Raw genomic sequence first — 27,310 nt, forward strand, 5'->3', positions numbered from 1 at the left:
AAATCCCTCATTTGAGTCCTAGGCTAACCGACTTGCTGAGCCATACCTTTCAGACCAGAAATTCCATCTCCTATCTGAAAGCAACTGTTGCTACTGACCCACTTACACTTTGCCAAGTGAACTCCAAACAAGGTCCTCTGCTAAACTAAATTATTCAGGCTTTCAAACCCCAATTCCATTTTAACTAAAGGCCAAATTTTGCAACCCATTACTCACAGAGTATCAGTTACACAAGTAGTTCTGTTGGCTTTAATGGAAACACTCACATAAGTCCTGATTCACCAGGAGCATGGATCACAGAACTAGTCCAAAGTCTGAAATGCTGATAGATTATATCAACACTAGTCCGCTAAGGATACCTCATATAATTTGTTAATTTTGGACCCAAAAAAAATTTACTAAGTCTGTCTGAATTTACCTTGCTTTCAACAACAAAAATTTACTGTGCAAATGTGTTCTATTGCCAGAACCATGCCATTTTCAGACCAGTAAACTAGTTCAAACTAGGGATGTAAACAGGTAAGCTTACCAGATGATGCTTACCAGTAACTGAAGCAGCCTTCCCCCCCACCCCACCCCCGACTATGGCATAGCATGGTGTGCTCAGCCTGGCTGGAGCACCCCCTCCTCTTTACTCCCTCTCCCCATCTATGGTGTGGTGGGCCCAGCTTGTGGGATCCTGGTTAAGCGGTTTAAATTGATTGTTTAACATTCTGTTTAACCAATTAACTTTTCAAATTAGATTTTACATCCTTAATTCAAAATGACATTTTAATTAAGTACAATTGCAACTTATTACAAGTACAGTAGACTTCCTATAATCCGGCACCTTTGGGACCTAGGTGGTACCGGATTATCGGATATGCTGGAGTATCGGGAAGTACTCCAGTGGGGGGCTGACATGGGTCTGCCGGAACCCGCACTGCGTCCAGGGGATGGGTGGGGAACGGCACAGCGAGGGGCGAACCCTCTACCATTTTGTAGGAAGGTGGGGGGAAGCCCCGCACAGCCACCAAGAGCTTCCAGGGAGGGAGCGGGCTCCCCACCTCCCAGACTGCAGTAATTATCACCGAGCAGAGGGGCGGTGCTGCGGGACCATCCCAGCAGCACCGCTCCACCGTTTGTCCGCCGCTCATCACTTTCAGCAGCAGCAGCAACGGACTTGAGGAAGCGGCGGAGTAGAGCAGCTGGGGTGCTGCCGGGTTGGTCCCACAGTGCCGCCCCTCACCCCCCTGCTCAACGATAACTACTGCAGTCTGGGGGGGTGGGGAGCCCACTTCCTTCCCAGAAACTCGGCGGCTACGCGGGGCTTCCCCCGCCTTCCTGCAAAACAGTGGAGGGATCGCCCCTTGCCACGCCGTTCCCTGCCCACCCCCCACCCGGAGGCAGTGCGGGTCCCAGCAGACCCGTCACAGGGGTATAATCCCCGTCCCCTCTTCTCCCCTTCCCTTCCCTTTACCAGCTGTGAGCGCCCATAGGGCTCACAGCAGCTCCAACTGTCCAGAGCACTTCCGGGTTCCAGTTGGTGCTAGACTATCGGGAGTGCCAGACCACTGGATGCCGGACAATTGGAGTTTTACTGTACAATGGTAATAGTACCATAACTAGGGTTATGTCAAGCTTCTGTTTTAAATCAGTGTGGCTGATGAAGGTTTAATATTTTAGAAGTTTTAAATCACATTGGGATGGAATTTCACACTTAATTGGGATGCAGAATTTTTCCTAAACCAAACTTGGTACAGCCACAGGAACAGGGAAGTCTGAACATGGGGCAGGAGCATGGTAGAGGGGACCAGCGCCTCAGCTGGAAGCCCAGCATGTGGGAGGGGAGAGCATGGTGAGTAGTTCTAGCCCCAGAAGCCATGGAGCTCCAGCCACAGCCAGGGAGCTGCAACCCCAATGGCAGCCATGGAGCTCCTGCTCCACCCCGGCTGGAGTCCCAGCTACAGAGCCAAGCAGCTGCGGAGCTCCAGCTGTGTTGCTCTGGTCCCGGCAATAGTGGAACTGACAGCAGCTAGAAAGCCCCAGGGAGCTGGGGCAGCAGTGGGGCCAGGCTGGAGCCCTAGTCCAGTGGCAGCAAGGGCAACAAGAAGAGGGACCTCCCCTGGTCCAGCAAATCCCCTCATTCAGGACCAGTTAGGTCCTGAGGGTGCTGGACAAGGGAGGTCCAAACTGTATTATCATGGTCCCTATTTGCCACAGCTGTCACCTTTTATCCTATAATTAACAGTAACTGCACTGTCATGAAGCATACTGAGTTTCTTTTCACACAGTTGCAGTTACATAATAAGGCATATGGTCTAAGTGAGAGCAGGAGAGTCTGAAACATTCTTAACTCTGTGGTTGACTCACTGTGTGATCCTGAGTAACTTGTGTAGGTAAGTATCTAAGTACAGAACCTACTGTGCAGTTAAACCTAATGGCTAAGATTTTCAAAACAGTGATGTTGATTTAGGCATATGCTTTCCTTCAATGTGCAGCTAAATACCAACTTGGAAAAAAAAATCAACTAATATCTGTGAAGTGCTTTGAGATCACCAGATAATCAGCTCTCAAGGGCAAGTTTTACAATTATAGTTGGTCACTTACTTCTTTACGCTTGGTCTCTGGGCACTCAGATTGCAAAGTGAGAGTAGCTCCTTCGATATTTCTTGGCATGGGAGTTGAACCAGGATTTATAGTCAAATGAATCTGATCTGGAGAAATAATATGTTGAACATAACCCTGGGACATTCCTTCATGATCTTCTATTAAATGAAATCCTTCATGACCCTCTGGTAAAAAAGGCAAGTGATCTCCACATTGTCCTTCATCCTCATCATCTTCTAATGTCCCATGGTCTTGTTCAATTAGAACAGTTGTCCTGTCATAAATTGTCCCAGATGATGAAGGAATTAGACCATTTTTATCAATAAACCTCATCATTTTATCATCTTGGATCAGTTCGTCTTCGTCCCCATCATAGTAGTGAATGCTGTCTTCGGGAGTATTTTCCCCCATGGTTTAATGGAACTTAGTGCAGCATCATGAAATTAAAATGTAACAACTCACCTGTAACAGAGTAGCATAAGTGTAAGAATATCATAATATTTAGACAAGGACTTTTCACCTAAACTCTCAAGGGTGCAAACTAACACGTTTACACTTCTTCTCCCCATTAATTCACTTCCAGAAACCTTACCTTGCTTTCAGAAAAGTAGTGCAGGAAAGTTTTTATTCAGGTGACACAAGAAAATACTTTCAAAGGTGCTCCAAGTCCGCTAAAATACATATGGTATGCGACCTGAAAAAGGGGCCTACAGTTCTTTCAGATTTAGAAGAAACATCCCTCCACTGCGATTGGGGCTTTTCTATCGAAGTTTATGAAAAGTCACCTGCAAATTACTGTATATTGCCAGAGGTTAATCAGCTGTCTTGAACTGATAAAAAACGAGCAGGAATCTCTTTGGGAGAGGACCGCCTTATTGAAGCGAGCTGTGCCCAGAAAGCTCACGATACCGTTCTAGGTGTGGTGTTGGTCTATAAAGTGCGACCAGACTATGGGTTGTTTTTTTAAGCACGCACAGTACCTGGTGCCCCCCATTCCCCGAGCGGGGGGCTCCGGACAGCGCAGCCCGTCCCAACTCCCGAGCCAGACACAGTCCCCCGCAGCACGTTACCATCACAGGGCTGCTCCCGGGCGTGTCATCGAAACACGCGGAGAGCGAAGGCGCCCGGCGCCGCAGACCTCGCTCCTCAAGCGCTGGGGAGGCTGCCTCGGGCCGGCGGCGCGAGCGTCGGGCGCCCTGTCGGGGCCGGGGAGGGGACGCACCAGGGCGGGCCGCGAGCCCCGGCAGCCGGGCAGGGAAGCGGGCGCGCGCCGGGCCCTCGCGGAGCCTGCCTGCTCCTGACAGGGCGGCGCGGGCTGAGGCCGGGCCCCGCGCTCGGCGCTGCGCACTCACGCGCCCCCCCCCGCGCTGTCCGGGTCCCCCTCACGTTTGCCTCGCGCTGCAGCCCCGTGCCGGGCCCCCGGGCGGCTGGCTCACCCGAGCGGGCCGGGCTCGGCCGGCGAGCCCCGCACGCGGCCCCCCAGCTCTGGCCGCGCCCCGCTCTCACCAAGCTCCCAGGAGCGGCGGCGTCGGCAACCTCCCAGCAGCACCATGATTACCCACACGCATCACTTCCGCTTCCGGCACTCGCCGAGCGCGCTAACACCCGCCCCTTCCGGCCCCCCGGCCCTGTCCCCGAGGAGGAAGTGGCACGGGGGCGGGACCTGAGAAGAAAAGGAGAGGGAGGCTTGGGGGCGGGGCCAGTTGAGAGGGCGTGGTTCGGTTGACAGCGAGGCTTCATGGAATAAGGGGCGTGGCCCAGAGAAGAGGGCGTGGCCTCATGTAACGGGGCGTGGCCAGCTGGGGCTGGCAAGTGGGGACTGAGTGTGAGCAATAGGGAGCAATGAGGAGGGATGGATAAGACTGGGACTTTTCAGCTTGGAAAAGAGAGGAGTAAGGGGGGGGCAGTGGCTGGGGTCTATAAAACCAGGGCCGGCCCAAGGTATGGGCGAGGCGGGGTACGCCTGGGGCACCCCATTATAGGGGGCGCCACGCGGGGCGACCGTGCATGCTCTGCGCGCCAGGAGTGGGGCTACGCATGCGCCAGGCGCCCGAGGGCAGGGCCGCGCATGCGCCGCACTCTGGGGGGCGGGGCAGCGCCGCACTCCCGGGGCGTGCGAATGGTTCGGGTCTGCACTGTACAAAACATGAGGGGTGTGAACACTTGAACTGGGAAATCAATAGGCACCAATTTTAAACCATACAAAAGGAAGTATTTCTTTGCACAACCCACAGTCAACCTGTGGAACTCCTTGCCAGAGGAGGGTTGTAAAGGACAAAACTATAACAAGGCTCCAAAAAAGGACTAGATAAATTCCTGGAGTATAGGTCCATGAATGGCTATGAGCCATAAATATAGGCGGAGAGACCATCCCTAGCCTCTGGTGGCAGAAGCTAGGAATAAATTACAGGGAATGAATCACTTAGGGTATGTCTACACTGCATTCCTCTTTTGAGAGAGGAATGCAAATGCAGCTGAGCAAAATTGCAAATGAAGCGCGGATTTGAATTTCCCGTGCTTCATTTGCAGAATAGCATACAGGTGCTTTTTCAAAATACCTTATTTTGAAAGAAAAAACCTAGTCTAGATGGAGTTATTTTGAGAAAAAATCGTTCTTTCAAAATAACCATTACTCCTTAAAAAATTAGATTTAAGAGTTATTTTGAAAGAAGGTTTTTTTTAAATAACCCCATCTAGACTGCATTTTTTTTTCAAAATTGGGTATTTTGAAAAAGCGCCCAGATGCAAGAATGCAAATGAAGCGTGCGAAAATCAAATCCACGCTTCATTTGCAATTTCGCTCAGCTGCATTTGCATTCCTTTCTCAAAAGAGGAATGCAGTGTAGACATACCCTAAGTGATCACCTGTTCTGTTTGTTCCATCTAGGGCATGAGGCACCGGGCACTGGCCACTGTCAAGAATGGCCATATTGGGTCAGACCAAAGATCTGTCTGGATCAATATCCTATCTTCTATGTGTTTATGTAAATATTATTAGCCAAATTCTGCTTTCAGCTGCTCCTGTACTCCCCTACAGCCGTCAGCCCAAATAATTTCAGTTAGATGGTACAAGTGTTATTTATCTACATATGCTAACCCAGAATGGTTTAAAAAAAAAAGAATAAAAAGACTTTGAACTATTTTAGCTAATTAAACGTGGCAAGACAGACAGACACTGAACTTTTAATAGAACTAGCGGTAGAAATAGTTAAGGCTGGCACAGGGTGAACATAGCATACAACCACTCTCCATTCCACACATGTCCGTGAAAGTGTCAACCCTCTTTTCACTTATGAGTGTGTCTCCAGGAAACTAAGAGAGCCCAATTTTCTATAGGCTCTGTAAATTCTCTTTGTTCTCCTTAGCATTGACACACAATCTGTATCCTGTGATTGAGATGCGACTTGGCAGTATTTTATGATCTAATATTAATTTTTTACTTGGAATATCATTACACTTGGTATACCATTTCCTGTAACCTGAGGGCATCAGGTTATTCTCAGTCATTGATTTACATAATTTCCTTTCTCCAAGACCTAAAATAGCTAAGATAAAGTCTTGCTGACCTCAGCCTACAAATTTTGTATTTCAGCTTGTCTTATTCATGTCTGAGGCTATGTCTACACTACAAGATTGGGTCTAATTTATTAAGGTTGATTTATTAGTACACAGTTTTGTAAAATCAAAGGTGCATGTCCCCACTGTGCGCAAAAATTCAATGTAGTGCCTCCCCAGTAGGGTGGCGACTGTTGACTTTGACAGCAATGCGCTGTGAATAGCTATTCCATAGTTCCTATTGTCCCTTTGCATTCTGGGTTAAGCACCCAATGCCTGATGGGGACAAAAACAATGCCCCGTGTAATTCTGGGTACATATCATCAGCCTCTCATGGTGCACTTATCTCTTCTCCTCCCCTCCCCTGCTTGCAATGGTAAACAATCTATTTGTGCACTTTTTCCCCTGGTTATCCAAGCAAATGCCATAGCAAGGCAAACATGGATCTCTGTTCAGCTGCAAGTTGCTGTGGTAATCATTGCAAACACCTTGCACCTTATGCTGTGTTATATCCAGAATGTAGCCAGGAACACTGTGAGGAAGCCATGAACACAGACACGTATGAAACTCTTGAGTGGAACCATTGGCAGATGCTGGCAACAGTTAATCCTCTTGACACAGTGGAACACCACTGGTTCTGGTGCTGTGAAACGAACACAGACTGGTAGGCCATTAAGTCATACAGCTATGGGATGATCAGCAGCTTATTGACTAGGTGAGACGTCAGTGAAAGCAACATTCTCCTGTTGTGACAGCCTGCTCTGTGCTCCATAATATCTGTGCAATTAAGGGGGAAAATGTTACGCTGGGAAGGGGGAGGAAGGGAGAGGGGGCGAAGCAGATCACCTAGTTGCTAATTAGGTGCACCCAGGCACCAGGCATTGAGGAGAACATATCAAGGGGCACTGAAGCTGTTTCATGGTGGTGACCAGTGTTCCCTGTATCTGTGCACTTGGGCAGCCACTCAGGAGAGATTAAGGTGCCGCCCAGCTGATTAGCAGAGCACCCAGATCACCAACATATAGAAAAATATGGTGGTGCACATTTACACATGCCTTGGTACACACAACATTTATTCTGCACACGGATGAAAAAAATTAGAGGGAACATTGGTGGTTCATTTCTGCTAGAACTAATAATGGCATTATATATAAATCCATCTTTGTTCACAGAGCCACGGATGGGAGGAGGCAGCTCCCCCAGCAAACTTTCTTGTCAGCCTTTTCTGCATGAGAATACAGCACGTACCTCTCCAAGACCTTCTCCTCCCTTTGCACTGAAACCAGCGTGTTTAACGAGGTTCATGGTAATCCCTATACTATACACTGTGAGCACTAACTTAGCTATTCCCATGAAGATTTCATGTATTTCATGTTGAGGGGAAACTAAGTGAAGCACAGCAACATTTGAACTCATCTGCCGCCTGCATCTTTGCTCTTGGTGAAGCAAAGATGCCTAAGAGACAAGCAGTAAAGACATTAGTAAGAAAATGTTCATCAGTTTAAAAATCCTGGCCTTGAGTGATTGATGCTAATCACCATCACTGCCAAAAGAGAATATACCGCCCTATTACAGTCAGCTGCTATGCACCAGATTTTTCCTTGTGCATGCCACAGCTTAGCAGGCAAGTGTAAACCATAGAATAGGAAAGGAAAAAGGCAAGAATATATTTCAGTGTTGGCTTGATTGTGGAAAGCAGTGATTCTCAAACTTTAGGAACTTGAGAAACTTCATTTTGATTTACATTTTTTCAGACCCCCAAATTCCCCCAACTCAATCCCAGACTCTGCCCCCACTCTATTCCGTCCATTAATAAAACAAAAGGAAGTACTTCTTTATATAACATTCAGTCAACCTGTGGAACTCCTTGCCAGAGGATGTTGTGAAGACCAGGACTTTAACAGGGTTCAAAAAAGAACTAGATAAGTTCATGTAGGATAGGTTCACATCAATGCTTATTAGCCAGAAAGGGTAGAAATGGTGTCCCTAGCCTCTGTTTGTCATTGGTTAGGAATGGGTGACAGGGAAGGAATCACTTGATGATTACCTGTTCTGTTCATTCGCTTTAGGGCACCCGGCATTGGCCACTGTTGGAAGACAGGATATTGGACTAGACTGACATTTGGGTTGACCCAGTATGACAATTCTTATGTTCTTATCCTCTTCCTGCCTCCTCCCACTAGCACTCCCCATCCTCACTCTCCTTTCCAGCATCCTTTGCGTGCCACAGTACAGCTATTTTCTGGCATGCAGAAGGCACCAGGAAGGAAGGGAAGGGAGAGGGAGGAGTTGATCAGTAAGGCCAATGGACCCCCTGGAATACTCTTGCAGTCCCCACTTTGAGAAACACTGGTGTAGAGCTTTTCTCAGACCATACTTGTCCCCCTCTATTTATGGCCTCTAACCAAATCAGTGTCTCTTCACAGTACAATCAGTAAATGGGTGTAACTATTAGGACCCTAAGTATTCTATTACCTGTCCTCCACATATAAGTGGCAACCTTTTCCTTCAGATTTTCTTGGGGAAAAAAGTTTTATTCCAAGTTTGTAAGCATTAGGATTATACCATGTAGATATAAAATAAAGCTCTATAGGAAACTGGTCTTAGAGGAGTCAATGATGAAGTCATGTAATTTTTCAGTTTTTTTCTTTTTCCATGAATAGTAATGACATGCTTTGGCTTTTGATTTGCTAATGCTAGATTTGGCAGTAACAGGAAACTTTGTACTTAAAGACTGAATAAGTTGTGAGACTGTCCCTTAATAAAATCCCCCCCCCCCCAAAAAAAAAGGAAGTGAGATTTTTCACAATTGGACATTTTTACAAAATAATTAGTCATTACTTTGAAGCAGATAATTGCTATCTAAAATTTGCAACCTGTCATTTGCTGGTTAAAGGTCATGATTTTGGGAAATATGGTATGTTTTAACAAATAGTAAAATAAAATTGATATGTTGTACAAATTAACATTTTGTGAACCCACATGCTATTTTATTAAAACCATTAGGCCAAATTCAACAGTGAGATGAAATGATACGACTCCACTGAAATTGTTAAATGATGAATTTAGCCTCTTATGGATTAGTGCAGTGGTTTTCAATCTATTTACCACTGTGGGCTGAATAAGCAGCTTGTGTGTGTGTTGTGGACCACATCCACACAATGCATATACTATCTGTGGTGCCTTGAGGGTTTCACATGCGCTGTAGTTGAGTGCGGATTGGGCTCCAAGCAGCCTGTGGGTTAAAAACCAGTGGCTTAATGGAATTAGACACATATGGGAAAGGTTTTTCTCTTAACTGTTGACGGCATTGATGAAGATACTGCTATGTCTACTCTGCAGAGTTTTTGTGCAAAAACTACTGTTTTTGTGCAAAACCTCGGAGCTTCCACACGTCAAGCACATTTTTGTGCAACAAAATTTACAGTGAATCAACAAAACAGAGGGGTTTTTGAGGAATAGGTATTAGGGTTGCCAAATGGTTTAACAAAAAAATACTGAATCCCCCTCCCCCTCACAAAACCACCAGGAAAAAATTCTGTTGAGGAAAAAAAAAGGTGGAGGAGAGACACCAAAGTTGTTGAGCCAAAAAAGGACCTGAGAGTTGTTAAGCTTAAAACAAAACAAAAAAACCAGTGTGGCCCCTTTAACAAATGCTTTGCTTTTGAGGCTTTTTGGCCCTAACAGGCTTCCAGCGGCCACATGCCATCTTGCCTCCCTGCACTGGGCCAGACAGCTCCCTTGTGGAACCCGGTAAGAACCCGGGAAAAAACCTGGTTGGGAAAAACAGTCAGAAAATACCAGACATTTTAGGTGTCCGGTATTTTCTGAATTTTTTTTTTTTTACTGGACAGGAGGTGAAAATTCTGGACTGTCTGGTTCAATACCGGACACTTGGCAACCCTAATAGCTATTCCTCTTTCTACGAGAAATAACTCCTTTTTGCACAACAGTTATTGCGCAAAAAGGTCACTGTGGACAGGCAGCAGGGTTTTTTTTGTGCAAAAACAGCCTATCGAAAGAAGCACAGATGGCCCTGGTAGCCATTCTGTTAATGGTAATCAGAGCTTTCTTGGGAGAGAACATCCATGCAGTCTGGATGCTCTTTTGCGCAAAAGCGCATCGCTTTTCTGATGTGCTTTTGAAGTGTGGACGCGCTCTTGTGCAAGAAGTTTTTGTGGAAGATCTCGTCCGCAAAAAGCTTCTGGCGCAAGAAGCCTGCAGTGTAGACGTAGCCTATGGCTACGTCTACGCTGTGCATTGTTGCACAAGAAGATATGCAAATGAGGATGAGTGATGAATATCATTGTGCCTCATTTGCATACCTAATCAGCCACCATTTTGTGGAAGGGGATTTTACTCAAGAAGGAGCTGTCTACACGGCTCCTTCTTGCGCAAAAAACCCCTCTTGCGCGAGTCATTCTTCCTGAAAATAAGCTGCAGAACAGCTCCTGCATGAGAGGGGTTTTTTGCACAAGAAGGAGCAGTGTAGACAGCTCTTTTTGCGCAAAAGCCCCTTCTGCAAAAATGGCGGCTCATTAAGTATGCAAATGAGGCACAGTGATAGTCACTGCCGCGCCTCAGTTGCATATCTTCTTGCGCAACAATGCACAGTGTAGACATAGCCTAAGAGACCAGGAACTTCTAAAACTTGAAAAAGAAAGAAAAGGAAATGGTATCTAGGAGGGGAAGGAAGCAAGGGTGAGAGCACTTTAAACCCAAGAAACAAAACACACCAGAAAGCCATGTAATAGACCACAGGCTACAGCTTTATCCAGAAAGAGGAAGTGGAATAAATACTAACTGTAGCCATTGTTAAAAACAGGTTTATCATCAAAATATTATTAAATGATAGTAAAAGTTGCAACTCTATACAATATGATGGAATACGATATTTAAAATGGAATTTGCAAAGCTAAACAATTCATCAGTACTGAATTTCATCTCAATGCTTTCATTGACCATAAATTCTTAGTTACCACAGCATTATCTCTCATGATGCTGACTATGAGTCACTGTCCTAATAACAAATAGCAAACAAAAGAGCTGATATACATAGGTCTGGATAATAGTATTTTCTAGACTGTCAATTTCAGTTAACTCATATGATTAACTCAAAAAATTGCAATTAAAAATTAATCTTGATTAATAATTTTAATTGCACTGTTTAATAGAATATCAATTGAGCCTTGTGGATAAGGGAGAAGCGGTGGATGTCATATACCTAGACTTTAGTAAGGCATTTGATACGGTCTCGCATGATATTCTTATTGATAAACTAGGCAAATATAACTTAGATAGGGCCACGATAAGGTGGGTGCATAATTGGCTGGATAACCGTAGTCAGAGAGTTGTTGTTAACGGTGCTAAATCCTGCTGGAAAGGGATAACAAGTGGAATTCCGCAAGGGTCTGTTTTGGGACCCGTACTGTTCAATATCTTCATCAATGATGTAGATATTGGGATAGAGAGTACGCTTATTAAGTTTGCAGATGATACCAAACTGGGTGGGGTTGCAACTTCTTTGGAGGATAGGGACATAATTCAAAATGACCTTAGCAAGTTAGAGAAATGGTCAGAGGTAAACAGGATGAAGTTTAATAAAGAGAAATGCAAAGTGCTCCACTTAGGAAGGAATAATCAGTTCCATACATACAAGATGGGAAGCGACTGTCTAGGAAGGAGCATGGCGGAAAGGGAACTAGGGGTCATAGTGGACCACAAGTTGCATACGAGTCAACAGTGTGATGCTGTTGCAAAAAAAAGCAAATATGATTCTAGGTTGTATCAACAGGTGTGTTGTAAGCAAAACTCGTGAAGTCATTCTGCCACTCTACTCTGCACTAGTTAGGCCTCAGCTGGAGTAGTGTGTCCAGTTCTGGGCGCCACATTTCAAGAAAGATGTGGAGAAATTGGAAAGGGTACAGAGAAGAGCGACAAGAATGATTAAAGGTCTAGAGAACATGACCTATGAAGCCAGGCTTCATGAACTGAGCTTGTTTAGTTTGGAAAAAAGAAGATTAAGGGAGGACATGATAGCGGTTTTCAAATATCTAAAAGGGTGTCACAAGGAGGAAGGAGAAAATGTGTTCCTCTTGGTTTCTGAGGACAGGACAAGGAGTAATGGGCTTAAAGTGCAGCAAGGGAGGTTTAGATTGGACATTAGGAAAAAATTCCTAACTGTCAGGGTGGTCAAATATTGGAATAAATTGCCAAGGGAGGTGGTGGAATCTCCCTCTCTGGAGATATTTAAGAACAGGTTAGATAGACATCTGTCAGGGATGGTGTAGACGGAGCTTGGTCCTGCCTTGAGGGCGGAGGGCTGGACTCGATGACCTCTCAAGGTCCCTTCCAGTGCTATGATTCTATGACATTTAAAAAAATATTGTGGATATTTCTACATATTCAAATATATTGTTTTCAGTTGCACAGAATACAAAGTGTACAGTTCTCACTATTTTTATTGCAAATATTTGCACTGTAAAAATGAAAAGTAGCATGATGTGAACTGAAAAATATAAGTACTATAATGCAATTTGTTGTGAAAATGCAACTTATAAAAATGTAATTTGTTGCATAATTGCATTAAAAAACAAAATGTAAAATTTTTAGTTTCTCCAAGTCCACTCAGTCCTACTGCTTGTTCAATCACTTAGAGAAGCAAGTTGGTTTACATTTATGAGAGATAATGCTGCTAGCTTCCTATTTACAGTGTCACCTGAAAGTGAAAATTGGTGTTTGCATAGCACTTTTGTAGCTGGTAATGCAAGGTATTTACATTGTTCATATGCCCCTTAATGCTTTGGCCATCATTCCAGAGGACATAGTTCAATACTGATGACACTCATTAACAAATAATGCATAATTAAATGTGACTGAAATCCTTGAAGAGGGGGGAATTGTATGTCTACTCCTCTGTTTTACCTACATTCTGCCATATATTTCCATTTACTGAAGTCTCTGATGCCCAGTACACATTCATTTTAAGAACACTTTCACTGCAGATAGATAACACACAAGAGATACTAATATGAGATTTCTAAACATAACTAGAGCACTTGTCCCAAGATTTAAGAATCTGATGTGCCTTCCAAAATCTAAGATAGGAATTATGGAATATTTTTCAGAAGTCTCAAAAGAGCAACACTTCAATGCAGAAACTCATTTTTTTAGTAAGAACGGCTCTTGCGCAAGATGGGGTTTTTGTGCAAGAAGGAGCTATCTACACAGCTCCTTTTTGTGCAAAAGCCTCTTGCGCAAAAACAGCCCATAATTAATTATGCAAATGAAGCACAGCGATATTCTGCTCTATGCTTCATTTGCATAAGCTTTTCCGGAAGAAGGCTACAGTGTAGATGTAGCCAAAGAGCAAGGACCAGTGAATTTTGTATGCAGCTTCATCTTCTCCTAACTTAAAGCAAGGTCAAGGTTTGGTTGTGCCAGGACAACCGGAAGCCTCAGGAAAGGGACTGTTTTCCATAACATGGAAAGAGGGGAACTGTTTGGAAGGATACAATATTGAGAGTGTTCACTGGGGGGCAGCGAGCCCGTGGGGAGAGCTAGCCTGCAGAGTGTCCACTGGAGACAGCTGTACCCCCAAGGAAGTGGCCAACAGGGCTGGGGCTCTACCATCACGCCTGCCAGCAGACTAGCCTATGCCCCCAGCTTCCTGTACTGCCCCCTCCCACATTCCCAAGGCCCTGCACTGACTCCTGCACTCCCAACACTGCCTAGGTCCTTCAGGGCAGGAAGCTGGCAATGCCAGGTAAGTCTTCTAGTCAAAAATAAAGTGAGCAATGTACACTTTATATTCTGCTGTAATTTAAACCCATATATATTTGAAAATGCAGAAAATATCCAAAAACATTTACATATTTTATTTTAAGTGTTCTACTATTAACAGTGCAATAATCGTGATTAATTTTTTTAATTGCTTGGCAGGCCTAGTTTTTTCCACAGTCTCTGTACCTACATATAGAATTGTTAAACTTATTTGCCTATTTGCACGCGCATGAACCAAATCCTAAGCGATCTACTGATCAGTTTGCGCAATGTTAGCAAGAATTGTGGGAATTCATGTTTTGCAGCTCACGTCTCTGTGCCTCCTGATATTTCATGGATGGGATTTAATTAAAATGAACAGCAAACATCCAGTCCAGCCAATAGGGATTCAAGCCGAAAGGTGGGATGGGAAAGTGCACTAAGATGGCATTGTTATTTAAATAAAAGGAACTTTAAAATGGAGATTTTAATACAAGTTAAATAATTAAAATATAATACAAAATGTCAGTTCTCTGAGTCTTTTATAAAAAACATCACATTTAAAAATTCAATATTCTTTACATCTTAATACAGTGACAACTGCTTCTATGTGCCTGATCTGTATTTAATATCAATGGATTGTACTCGGAGTAAAATACTGTAAAGTTCTAAAGAGGTGATGCTCTGTACAGACGTCTTTTTACAGTAACTTGATAGCTTCATCTAAAAACCAGATTAGTTGTATCTGAAATTCACGGCGAGTTGCTTTCTCTCAAGAGGAACTGCTGGATAAACTGCTGAGCCTTCCTCTTCTCAGTTACATCAGGCTTAGGATGTCGGGGAGGAGGACGCAGCAACAAGCCCCCAAATATACTAGCTGCATGAAAAAGACACACAATAAAAGCCTGTTAACATCCAGGGGTCAATGATAATTCTTCCCAAAATAAATCTGGGGAGCATCTGAGTTCCACTTGGGGATGGGTGAGAGAGGAGGAGGATGTGGTTGTGCAAAGCTGGCCATCACAATTTTTCCCTTTTTTTCAGTAGCACTTTCTAATGTTTTTCATGCCAATAGGGCCTGTTTTTTTGGTGCGACAATGCCCCATATTCTGCTTTCTTAGCAGAAGTCTGTTTCCTGCCAGGTTGCATACCAGGCACCAAAAACAGCAGACTGCAAAGGACCACTAAACCAGTAATTTCTGAGAGGCACATGGCTTGTTCTATAAACTACTACAAGCCTCTGTAGAGCAGACAGGTTGCTTGGTTCATCTTACCTAGAATATTCGCATCCAAGTGATTTTTCTCTGAATTTTTCAGCAGTTCCCGTAAAAACGCCATCAGATAGTTAAACACATTTTTATGGCACTTGGGCAGCCTGGAGACAACCTGAAAACAAAGTAAGAACTTTACTGTGAAAAATTACCTAGAGAAGACCTATACGCTCAAAGCATCAATACAATTACACAAGACACAAGCCTTAATGACACCTAATAAAAACCAGGAGCCCCCGTTCAAGGTACTTTCTAGCAATGACCCTGTAAGCTCATTGGGTTTTGAGCCCATTATCTGTCTGGCACAGATCAGCCAAACTCCATGTTCATTTAAGGCTTTATGTTAACCCACTGCAGTAATGCCTGCATTACCTGGCTGCTCAGTGTGTAGTTGCCAGCACAATGCAAACAGTCGTTGTAAAGGTGGCAGCAGATAACAGGCTCTGGCAGGCTTTCCAAGAACAGCAGCAGGGCCTCAGCTACTGAATGGTTACTGCCAACTGACCCAATGATGGTTAAAGGAAAAGGTAGTGCAGTGATCTGGTTTGTTAGCATCTCTGTTGAACCTTTAATAACTGGTGAGGTCTCACCACAGCTCCTGAACGTATTCATAGCTGGCAGAGTTTATACTATCCTGATTGATTCCACAAAGCAAACATTGGGACCATTTGTACCTGTCATTTACCTGTCACTATTCTATAGATCTTCTTACACCACACACCTCTCCCTAGGATCTGAATGCTTTCCGGAAGTATATTAAGCAATGTGACTAGCCTCTGTCATGTGTTCTCTCCTCCTTTCCCCAGGGAAAGATGTACTTGGTTTTGGATAATCTATATTGTATATATTAGCAATGTTTTAGAGTACATGACCGATATGATTTCTCTCTCTCTCTCTCTCTCCCGCCCCCCCCCTTAATTACTGAAGCAAATTCTCTCTAGTATTGGGCTGGCTCATCCTACAATGACTATTTACCAAAGGTCTGGCAGACATCATGACTCCTTACAATCAGTGCTACAGAAACACATTGCGATTAACACAGTTCAAGGGACAATACAATGTAATGGAGCACTCAGGGGTGCTTGAGGCTCCAACTGTCAAGTGGTTCCAGCGCAGGACACACAAACCAGCCTCACTGAACATTAGTTCCAAAAGGATACGGAGAGTATCGAGCATTCCTGTATCCAAGCAGTCTCGGATTTGCTGAAATTCAGATCTTAGGCCTGGCTGCTGAAACAGGTCTTCCTGCAATAGAAAGAAAAACCCACCGCCTCAGAGAAGAAGGGAACAAACAGAATAATCTTATACACGGCTGTTCACTGTAACCACGTGACCCACATTTTACCAGAAATAGGTGTACAAAATGTTGTGAAAATTTCTCCAGATGTGGTGCCTACTGATGTGCAGAACACTGTCAACAGTTCTAGCCGAGGCTACCATATCACAGTATGAAAAAGCCAAAGCAAACAGCTGCTGATCTGCATTATGAACCTTCACATGAAGCTAGTCTCCTTCGCCCCCTCTTCCCAAATGCACTGAGTGTGCTCAGACCTCTTGTCAAACGAGTGTCCTTCACATCCCCTTTACTCTTGAGAGAAGGAACTCTTCCCACTTCTGGCTAATGTCCATGCTGCTAGCGCCAACAAAAGCTGTTCACAATGTTCTTCAAAACTCAGCTACATGTTCAGCAGAACAGAGGACAGTTTCTTAAATGCTGACATTGCCTACCTGGTGGGAAGCATTGCGGTACAGATGATCCACCAACATCCACAGCTCTTTGGGGATGTCCAGGGGCTTCTCATCCCGAAAAATGTCATCACTCATTTGAAGTGGAAGTAGGGTCTGTAAAGGAGCATGTCAGACTCTTATTTAATTCTACAAAGCTCTCTGAGCAAGAGACAGGGGTGTTAGAGTTAAGGAACATTACAGAGCAGAAGCCTCACCAATGGATCTGAATATACACTAATACAATAAGCACACTTACATAGTATCACCACCTAGAAGGATGACACACTGCTTCACATACAGATACAAAAACAAAAAAAACAAAAAAAAACCCCAAATCCCCCCCACAAAGATATTAACAGGATATCACATTATGAAGCCAGTCTTCCCTGCATTTAACACCTTATTTTCATCAAAAACTAAGTATGAGACACTTCCAACCCTCTTAATTAGCCTCATAAGCACTAGTGCTACAATTGACAGGTACTTCCCCCCCCCCCTTCTTTCGCTGTTATAAATTCTGGGTTCCTGTGATCCCTCTCCAGCTCATCTGGTGAAATGGGTTTTGCCACAAAAGCTCATGATGGTCCTTTGGCAGCTTAAAGTTACAGGCTAACATGGCTGCCCTTCCAAGACTTAAAAAACCCACATATGGCACCAACGAACTGAAATAAAAACAGGCACCAAACATACCCCTATTGGGTGAAAGCCACAGACACTGAGGTAAATCTCTCCTCATAGCAAAAGCACCCTGGGATCTTTAATGCCCCCAGCAGAACAGATAGGATCTAATTTTTTTTCCACATTTTGCATGGAACTTTGTGAGCTCAAAGAGCCCAGGTGATGTGTGAATACACAGCACCAAAGATCAGAAGTTGCAAACCAAGCCAGCCCTAGCAGGGGGTGTAGGGAACTGTTGCTGTCACAGTGATTACTGGAGATAATCCTATAGGAGCAATAAAAGGAAACGGGGAGGATGCTTATTAACACTATGCAATGAGGGGGCTGCCAGAGATTTAACAGCCTGCCACTAAGTGAGGGTTCTGTTGGGCTTAGAAAGGCAAGCTTCCCAAAGATCTTCTGCTCCCTCGTTAACGTACCAGTTCTCGAATGGACTCTGCTGACATATCCTGGATAGGTTCTCTCATGTAACACAGTGTCTGGATTGGAGATCCAAAGCAGCTGGGCAGGTAATTTCCCGTCACAGAAAGGAAATAATCCTTCCCCTCGTTAAGGTGTAAAATCAGAATGTCTTCGAGTTTCTCTTCCCCAGAGTTCAAGCGTGTTGCTGTTGATTTATTAACAAAGAGTTCCAATTCGATAGTCATTTCAGAATCTGCAGGAGATAAACATATGCTAGTAAACCTCACATACCTATACAAGTGACAGCATCACAGGACCTAACCACATCAGCCACACCATCAAGGGCTCATCCATTTGCACATCTACGAATGTGATATATGCCACCATGGGCCAGCAATGCCCTTCTGCCACATGTAATAGCCAAACCAGACAGACAGTCTCTGTGCCAAAGGATAAATGGACACAAATCAGACACCAAAGAAAGCTAACATACAAAAACCAGTAGGAGAATACTTTAACCTCCCTGGACACTCAGATTTAGAAGTAGCCATCTTTCTACAAAAATCAAAACCAGACTACAGAGAACTGCAGTTCTACTGTTTCTTATTTGCAAATTTAAGAATCAAATTAGGACTGAGTAAGAACTTAGAATGGTTCTCTCACTACAAAGGCAATTTTCCCTCTTTTGATATTCACATCTCGCCATTAACTGCTGGAAGCGAGCCACATTCACCCTGACTGAACTGGCTCCCTTAACTCTGGTCCTACACTTGATAAGTAGCTTCCTTCTTTTGCTATGCTAGTACATATCTATATCTAGATCTACATCTATATCTATATATCCCTATCTCTGTGATTTCCACTCCATGCCTCTGACAAAGTGGTTTTCACCTACAAAAGCTTATGCCCAAAAATATCTGTTAGTCTTTAAGGTGCCACAGGATTCCTAGTTGTTTATGCTCATTAAATTCAGTCATGAAACTGACAAGTCCTGTCCAATGGCAGATTAACACAGGGACCATGGCAGACTCTAAACAGAAAGGAGAACTAAGGATGTATGTTAGTGTGTAATTGAATAGTCATGTAACCACATCGAATTTTAGCAGTTACATGACTATTCGATAGTCTCTAGGGGCAGTGTGCTCCCAGCCCCACTCCTGGGGAGCCCCCTGTCATCCCACGCTGCTGCCTCTGTATCAGAGGCAGCAGCGTGGGAAGGCAGGTGGGAGCCAGTCTGCGAAAGAGGCTGGTTTGAAAACCAGCTCCCCGCGCAGACCGGCTGTGTGCCACCCTGTGTTGCTGCTTCTGTATCAGAGGCAGCAACACAGAGTAGCAGCAGCCCTGTCTGTGGGGCGTCTGACTTCCCCGTGGACAGGGACTGCTGCTGTGGAGCAGCCTCTGTCCATGGCAGGTCCATGTTTGCTGCAGACAGAGACAGCACCATGAGATGCTGGAGCAGCCCCTGTCCGCAGGGACTTTGGACTCCCCATGGACAGAGGCTACTTCACATGATAGAGACAGCAGCATGAGGGAGGAGGCAGCTCCATAGAGCTGGTGCTGGGGGCAGCTGGCTCTCCCCAGTACCAGCTCCTGCCTCTCTCCCCACCACTGTGTCTGTAGGAAGCAGTAAGGGGAGCACGCGGGTCTGCAGACCTGGCACATGTGGCGAGCTGGCTGAAAACCCAGCTCCCCACTCATATCAGCTCCCACCTATCTCCCTCACCCTCCACGCTGCTGCCTCTCTATCAGAGGCAGCAGTGAGGGTGGGGAGGGTAGGCAGATCAGGTGCCTGTGGGGAGCCTTAAAGCCGGCTCTCCACAGGCACCAATTCCCACCTCCTCCCCCCTTGCTGCCTCTGATACAGAGGTAGCAGGGGGAGGGAGGGATATGTGTGTAGTCAAGAGGATTAACTGCTCAGCCTAGGCTTATTGGTAAATCGTGTAGTCATCTACACACTGACATCCCTAAGGAGAACAAAAGGGGAACAAGCCAGATGCTGGTTTATTACAATGGGATGAATAGAAGCAGAATCCTCTGGAAGAGTCAGTCACCTGGTAACAGGAAGCCCTTCCTGGGGTTTGCAATCAGCCACTCTTTGCAGTAGGTGTCTTCATCCAGTTTGTTGATGAATTCAAATTGGCAAGGCACTTGTTCATTTCGGATCGTAAAGGTCTTCACCTGTAGCTGCATGTACTTCACATCCCTGAATGAGAACTAGAAACAAATAGTGCCAGTGTCACCATCTCCTGCTTTTCTATCACCATCAAGAGCCGGCACAAGTGCCAACTTCCCCAAAGAGAAGGGAAAGGTCTTCCCCTGGAACAGCCATGTGCCTCAAACATTTAATCATTTGTTAATGAGATGTCTGCCATGCCTGAACATTAAACACCCAGCTCCAGAGGTTACCTGAGATTATGTCTGTGCAGGCTGTACATTTCCTATGAACCCAGGTCACATGTGCCAATCAGCCTTGTAGGACAAATTCATTGTTGGTGTAACTCTACTGAAGCTTGAGCTATGCAGGGGATCCTAAATGCTCTATTTGAACTGATTTTCTGGTACCCAACACAACAAACAAGATCAGTCTCTACACAGAGATCAGGCTCCAAAGGTCTCTGGAGTTTGGGGCTGATTAGGTTTTATGTTTTTAAGAACAAGTTCGAGTGAGTGATACAGTTATTCCCACCTTGGCACAGCTGGGTAGTGCAAGTGTGGTTCCATCTGGGTTTTTTAATGGAAAGTATCTGTTCCCAGCACCTGTGGAACATCTGTGTAAGCAGCAGGATTTTATAATTCAGTAAACAAAACACTGAGCACTCTACTTTGCACTCACTGGTACCAAGTGCTTTACACTCTGGGCAGGATTCTCCTTCGCATTACAGGGGGGCAAAGGGTGGCTGACTTGCCTTGGGCCTCACCATGACTCTGTGATAAACCCAGAATTAGAACTAAGGAGCTTCTGATTGCCAGTCCATTGCTTATTTCTCTAGCTATTCTACTTCCCAGGAATAGACCTTATGAGTCCTGATTTGCAGTCCTTGTGCTAACAATTACATTGGATACCTCTTGGCTCTAGGATTCATTTCCCCCTTGAGTGGATAGCCCTGGAAGGGGAAGTATGGGAACAAGTCCTACCTCCCTCTGGGACAGGATCACTGATGGGATGCTGGCATTCTCCATCTTATCCAATGAGCGCACTATTTCTTCAAAGGCTTTTCGGTAGAGCTCCTCATTCACAACCTTCACCTGAAAGGGACACACACCTTACCAACAGGTATTTACTGTGCCTCTGCAAGACAGCTGTGACAGTTGGACGCATATGGAGCAACGTGATTTTAAAGACGATGGGAATACTGAAGCACAGGTAAAACACATGGAAAAATTATGCAGATTTATTACTAAAATAGTTAAAACCAGTCTCCAAGCCTTTACCAAAGGATGAAGTTGAACAAAATAGACCAGTGTCCCTTATCCAACATTTGCTTATTGCTGGGCAGGCTTCTGGCTTTGTGGGAGGCTGCTCTCCCTGGCAGATAAATCAGCCAGCCTGCACTAGGATCAGTTTGTTCAAGTCTAGCAGTGAATGACACTCCTGTAAGCTGATGCAAATGCTGACAGTTTCCAGGGGAAGATGGATTAAAAGCAGGAGGAAATAAAGCATAAGCTGACATTCATGAACCACTTCTGCTCATGGATAAGCTCACCTGTATGGTTGCCAAGAGCAACAGGTTCATAGTTGCACCTGTGTTTTACTGAGAACAATTGTCCCATCTCAGGGCATTATCATCAGCACCAGGCTATGAGAAACACACACACAGAGCAATAGCTTATAAGAAAAGAAAGGAATTAAATCTCGCCACTGTGACTACCTTCGGGAGAGGGTTAGCACTGTTACTACTATGAATAATGGTGCACCTACCTTAATATCAAACATGGAGCTCACTGGCTTATGGTCACTGATCTTCACAGCCATGTGGCTGCGATAGCTGAGCTGAAAAATATTCTTTCCTTTCCAGAGGATCCGATCACACCATGCTGGGGCACGACACTTCTCACTAAAACAGGAGGCTACAATTAAATTAAAGCTTTCCCAGAGGACAATCTAGGGGGAGTAACAGTGCAAAGCAGAGCAGGCCTTGGCCAGGAACAGTGGCAGAGACTAAGGTGGTACTCTACTAGGACCCGCAGTTTGTTTCCAACACATTCTCAGAGAAAAGCTACAGAGGGTGATGTGTCTGCCTCTGTATTTCTGTACCCTCATTCACCTTTGTTCTTGTTAAGAGGAGCAGGGTATATTTTTCTCTCCTCAACACTATATAAAAAGCAGCATTTGGTGACTATCCTGAATTGTTTCAGACTGGAGAGACTTTGGAAAAAACAAGAAAGCACCCAGTTTTAAAATTAAATTTTCCTCTTGAAATGTCTCCTTTAACACTACTGAGCAGATCCAAGCATTCTGACTGACAATCCTGCCAGGACAGCGCCGCACAGAATGGTTGGGCAATACATGAAGAATATATGCATCCAGCAGTCTTTTGGGGGATGCACATAGGTATCTGCTGTAAAAAAGCACTCTGTGACCAGTCAAGCCACGCCAGGCATGATTGTACTGGGCATCAGCAAATAAAAGAGCTCCAAAAATTCTGTTTGAAAAAAAGAAAAATGATAGCTTTGAAATTTCTTCCAATGTAAGGAGATGAAAGGGTTTATTCCTAGCAGAGGGTAGGGAATATCCAACAAACAGAGTTAGAGCAGAGAGGGCATATGTCCCTAAACCAAGGTTCCCCCCTAAGCTGTGCAGTAACACAGCTCTGTAGCTCCTTAATAAGCCCTGCCCAGCCAGGGGCTCAGGGCTTCGCACATGAAGCTGCCTGCTGAGGGAGTGACACATCTCATTGAACTACAGCAGCAGCTCCATGCTGAGGACAGAGCAGCGAATCTCTCTGAGCCAGGAGGGACACATCCTTTCCTTACTGTCTGGGAGAGATTCGCTCATTAAGCAGCCGCAGGGCTGTGCTACCGCGCAGCTGAAACGGAACCTTGCCCTAAACCAAGTGATGGGATTCGAAATCTTCCAAACTGTGTCCAAGGAAGAAAGTCTGAGACATTGGCCTTGGCTCTGGACTCAAAGAAATGGTTACTCTCGTGTACTGTAACTGCAATTCTTCGAAATGTGTTGTACACACACATTCCACTTTAGTTTGTTTGCATTTCCAGACACTTCAATCAGAGTGTCTAGTAGCACTTTTGTCCAGTACCATTCATTGGGATGGTGCAAATACCTTGAATATCAAAAAGTATGCATGAAGGACAGGGCTGCCTTGGCCCACCCACTGTTGCTTTGCACCGTAATCTTCCTGTTATCCAAAGTAGCAGGAATCAAAGGCAGGGTAATGGAAAATATGCTATACAAATATAAATATATCTCGAAGAACCACAGCTACTCTACAGATGCCGGCTTCTTCAAGCACTTGCCTTATATCCATGTACATACCATTTTAAGTGATACCCAAGCAATGTTCTTCAACTGAAACACTGACAGACTCTTTCCAAAGTCCGCATCACCTCTGGGATGCTTTGATGATGGCATAGCTATGAGCAAACCTGTGTGTATGTGTAAGAGGACCATGTAGCTGCTCCGCAAGTATCCATGATTGGAACCTCTCTCAGCCTCTGAGGTAACCCAAGCCCTGGCAGAACGTGCAGTAATTCTTGCTGGAGGTGTCATATTTGCTGAGTCATATAACAAGTCCTGATACAGAAGAAGGTTTGTGTGATCACATCTGTTCTGAGTCTTTGTGACTCTCTCTGATGTGACACAGCTTTGTTCCGTTAATACAAAATGAGAGTGCTCTGGACGTGTCCAAGGCACGTAACCTTCTCATGAGGGGCCATTTCAGACAGAAAATCCATAGATTTATTATTTAAATGAAAATCCAACACCACTTCTGATAGCAATTTCAGATGAGGCCTTCCTGAAACTTTATAGAAAGCCCGACACGGAGGTCCTGCCGTCAGAGCCAACAGCTCCTTGGTTCTCCAGTATTATTGAGGCAAAAGAAGCTGTCTCAATTGGTAAGTGAAAGAGAAAGAAAAAGGCTATGCTAATAACCATTAGTGGTGCAGCATGACTACAAACTCCAATTGGGAGCCATGGGAAGCCTAAAGAACTGAGAGATGTCCAGGTAGCCTCTAACCTTTGTACCCTGTATAACTCGGAGTGTGAGACCCATCCCAATGGGTACTGCTAACCAAAAGTTTTCAGCCCAAGTGCACTGGGCATGCACACACTGGAAGTGGAATATACATTCCGAAATTCTTTAACTTCCTCAGGTCTGTTAGGTCTAAAAGCTCTTGCAGACTCATTCTTACTGCCTTAAACAACTTCTACAGGAGTTAATGGATAGGAATGGCATGACGGCTGAGTCCTTACATATGGCATACCTCGTGTCCCAGCCATCACAGCCAGTATCGTATTTGTAGGTTGGCTGGAACGTAATCTCTCCCTCTGAAAAGCCTTCAAAGACAGCCTTCTCGTCCATCTGCCTCTTCAGCTATTAGAGGGAAAAGCCAAATAGATGAAAACTTAAATTGTTTAAATAAGTCTTCCTAGAATCCCGAGTGAGGGAAAAAAAAGCACCATATGCTGGGAAAGTGACAAAAAGGTGTGTACATGCATGTGCACAGAACGTCCCCCCATCTGCGTGCACACAATCTAACTAGTGCTGCCATTTCCAAAGGAGTTCTTCACAGACACAGGAATGGAAGCAGCAGATTTTTCTAATGTTAGGACTTAGAAGTGTGATAATCATATTTTACACACGGTCTTACATTTCCAGGACAGGAGGTACTAATACAACTATATAATCTGACCTCCTGTGTAATAAGGCCAGAAAGAATTTTAACCCCCGGATTCCCATTGTGAAAAAGCACACACGGCTTCTTGTTGATTCACTTCTTGTAGGCCTCAGCATAGCACTAATATAAATTCACTATTTATATTTTTTCTAGATGGAAGTGGTAGTCAGGAGTTCATGGGCACAATCACTCTTATACCCACCCTTCATAGAGGAGGGGCTGAGCAACCATATTAACCATGATAACCACTGGACAAGAAATTCACGGAAGTGTAGCTGGATTAGTTTTGCAGCTTTCACATTCTCTTTTGGCAATGCTACTTCTCTGAGCAGCCCTTATATCCTGTGCCTCGGGGGCCAACTTCCTCTTGCCAGGCTGTGGCACCACTGCCCCACAACCAGCTATTTAGGAGGTGAATGGGTGGTGACCTGGTGTATGTAGTGCATGCTGAGGCCAACTGAGTCCTGGGAGTAACTACTCCTGGCTCAAACTCTTATGTAGAAGGACAACAGTCATTTCTGATCATTTTATGGACATCAAACCAACCAGCCAAAAAGCAAATCCCAATGCATCTTGGTGCTGTCCTCACTGATAGCCAGGGGTAGCAATCTGTCAGGGTTAGTGTGCAGGTCATTTTCAGAGCAAACCAGGGAGTTTCATAAGCTTCCACTAAAAAGGAGTCAATTTCCTAGGCGCATTGATGTGGGGCCCACCCGTCCTCTGGAAACACATGTCTGTACCTGGTCATGTTTGTAAAGAGCTCGAAACGCCTTCTTTTCAATGAGCATCTTCACCTTTTCCACATCCAGCTCTTCTAGCCTGTAGTTGAGGTCCCCCAGCCACAAGACAACACTGTAAGGACAGCACACACGGGGGAAATCACTGTTTGACAGTCTCTCTAAACAAGCCCTGCTGGCTGCATAGTCTCTTACTGTGTGCCCTGCCTGCTGTGTCCCAGACAACATCCTGTATCTCACCCCGCAGCTCAGAATCAGGCAACCTCAGTCATGTGTGAGGGGGAAGCCTGAGGAAACCACACCTTCCTGAGACTGCTGCCAAGACTGCTGCCCCAGGCCACTCTGCAGAAACTCAGCTGCACCAGATCATTCGTACGTGCAGCAACGCACCAACGGCACAGTAGTTCTACACTGAAATACTTAGGAGCCAGCCAATCCCAAGCACAGTTCCATCGCATCTCTGTGCAAGCAGGACTATCTTAGCATCCAGCTCTGTCTGCAGGTTGCAGACATGCTTAATTGCTACGCATATGTTTACACAATGCAGCTTTTAGTGACAAGGCGATGTCGAGACAGCCTTGTCGCTAAAAGTCAGCATGTGTGAATGCTGTTTGTTGGCACTTTTGCTGATAAAATACTTCCACCCCCTGCCAGGGGGGTTCACTCATGCTCCTGCCAACAAAGCAGTCACACAAGTTTTGTCAAACAAGTGCAAGTGTAGACAGACCCTAATAGTGCCATGATACAAGCACATAAAGGAAACTCAGAGTTCCTGAAGAAAAAATGCCTCTATATCATGATCTAGACCGTGCTTGGTCCTGCCGTCAAGGCAGGGGACTGGACTGGATAGCCTCTCGAGGTCCCTTCTAGTTCTAGTGTTCTATGATATCCCTGGGAAATTTGGCAAGGCACAAGTCATATGTCTGCAGCTTCCCAGAACCAATCTGGCATGTTAACTCATCTTCGCTCCCTGGAATGGGGCATTTCCTCAAGGACAAGCTTTCCAAGGTTCAGTACTGCCAAGACAAGAAGTGAGGGGCTAGATATGCCAAGCCACTAGAGCAGGGACACAGCAGTAGCATTTTGATTGTATCTTCAGGCTTCCTGCCCAGCCAGTCCCATCACCTGCCTCCCACTTTCCAGCTGCTGTTGCACCAGGGGCCCAGAAATCTGAATTTTAAGCCCCTTTAGCATTCCAATGCAATTAACATTTACCCGTATTTGGAAAAGGGGTATATGTGCATGTGACACTCTGAAGGACTGGAACACGTCGCCCAAATACTGTTCCCAGCTCTTCTACTGACTCATTGTATGACCTATGACAAGTCACTGTCATCATGTATCTCAGTTTCGCCACTTGTAAAACGAGGGTAATGACACCGTCCTACCCTCAAAGTGCTATCACACCTATGGAAGGAGAGCCCTACATAAATACTAGATATTAGAAGTTGTAAAATATTTTGCCTACTGCATTTTCTAACTTCCTTTTGGGATCAATCTAAAAGAGACAGCAGCATAGCAGTTTAAACCTCTCTAGTCTGGCATTCTCTGGTCCAGCAACATCTGTGGTCCAGTATGATTTTAGTTAGCTGGATGTCCACTTATCATGGGTGTGAACAAGTTTCCCCAGAGGCCAATAAAGTTTGTTTATTGGGCTGCTGGGTGGAGACTCCAACCCACAGCCCTGTCCTCCTCAGGCTAGTGTCCTCCTTAGGCCACCAATCCTAGCTC

The 27,310-nt window shown here is 45.1% G+C and overlaps 2 protein-coding genes across 8 annotated transcripts in view; both read right to left on the minus strand.

The window, feature by feature from the left end:
- MTF1 (metal regulatory transcription factor 1) overlaps positions 1 to 4,222 on the minus strand; it is a 39,289-nt gene extending 35,067 nt beyond the window's left edge. The window contains exons 1-2 of one of the 3 annotated variants that reach the window (XM_075908516.2): positions 4,096 to 4,222; positions 2,590 to 3,051 (exon numbers count right to left, since the gene is read on the minus strand). In XM_075908516.2, the coding sequence (XP_075764631.1) occupies positions 2,590 to 3,000 (411 nt within the window). In that variant the 5' untranslated portion in view covers positions 3,001 to 3,051; positions 4,096 to 4,222. Of the gene's footprint in view, positions 1 to 2,589; positions 3,052 to 3,181; positions 3,957 to 4,025 lie in introns of those variants that run through there. The other 2 variants (XM_075908517.2, XM_006134245.4) reach the window with 2 other exon arrangements.
- Positions 4,223 to 10,954: 6,732 nt separating this feature from the next.
- The window catches only part of INPP5B (inositol polyphosphate-5-phosphatase B), a 54,247-nt gene continuing 37,891 nt past the window's right edge, over positions 10,955 to 27,310 (minus strand). For all 5 annotated transcript variants that reach the window (XM_014579110.4, XM_006134241.5, XM_006134242.4 and 2 more), the window contains 11 exons: positions 25,583 to 25,694; positions 24,429 to 24,538; positions 21,904 to 22,039; positions 21,120 to 21,230; positions 20,036 to 20,198; positions 18,002 to 18,237; positions 16,905 to 17,018; positions 16,337 to 16,421; positions 15,549 to 15,676; positions 15,180 to 15,291; positions 10,955 to 14,782 (listed from right to left, as the gene is read on the minus strand). In XM_014579110.4, coding sequence (XP_014434596.3) covers positions 14,658 to 14,782; positions 15,180 to 15,291; positions 15,549 to 15,676; positions 16,337 to 16,421; positions 16,905 to 17,018; positions 18,002 to 18,237; positions 20,036 to 20,198; positions 21,120 to 21,230; positions 21,904 to 22,039; positions 24,429 to 24,538; positions 25,583 to 25,694 — 1,432 coding nt within the window. In that variant the 3' untranslated portion in view covers positions 10,955 to 14,657. The remainder of the gene's footprint in view (positions 14,783 to 15,179; positions 15,292 to 15,548; positions 15,677 to 16,336; positions 16,422 to 16,904; positions 17,019 to 18,001; positions 18,238 to 20,035; positions 20,199 to 21,119; positions 21,231 to 21,903; positions 22,040 to 24,428; positions 24,539 to 25,582; positions 25,695 to 27,310) is intronic.

Source organism: Pelodiscus sinensis, chromosome 26 (assembly GCF_052426305.1).
Source record: "Pelodiscus sinensis isolate ZL-2025 chromosome 26, ASM5242630v1, whole genome shotgun sequence".
NCBI classification, from domain to species: domain Eukaryota; kingdom Metazoa; phylum Chordata; order Testudines; family Trionychidae; genus Pelodiscus; species Pelodiscus sinensis.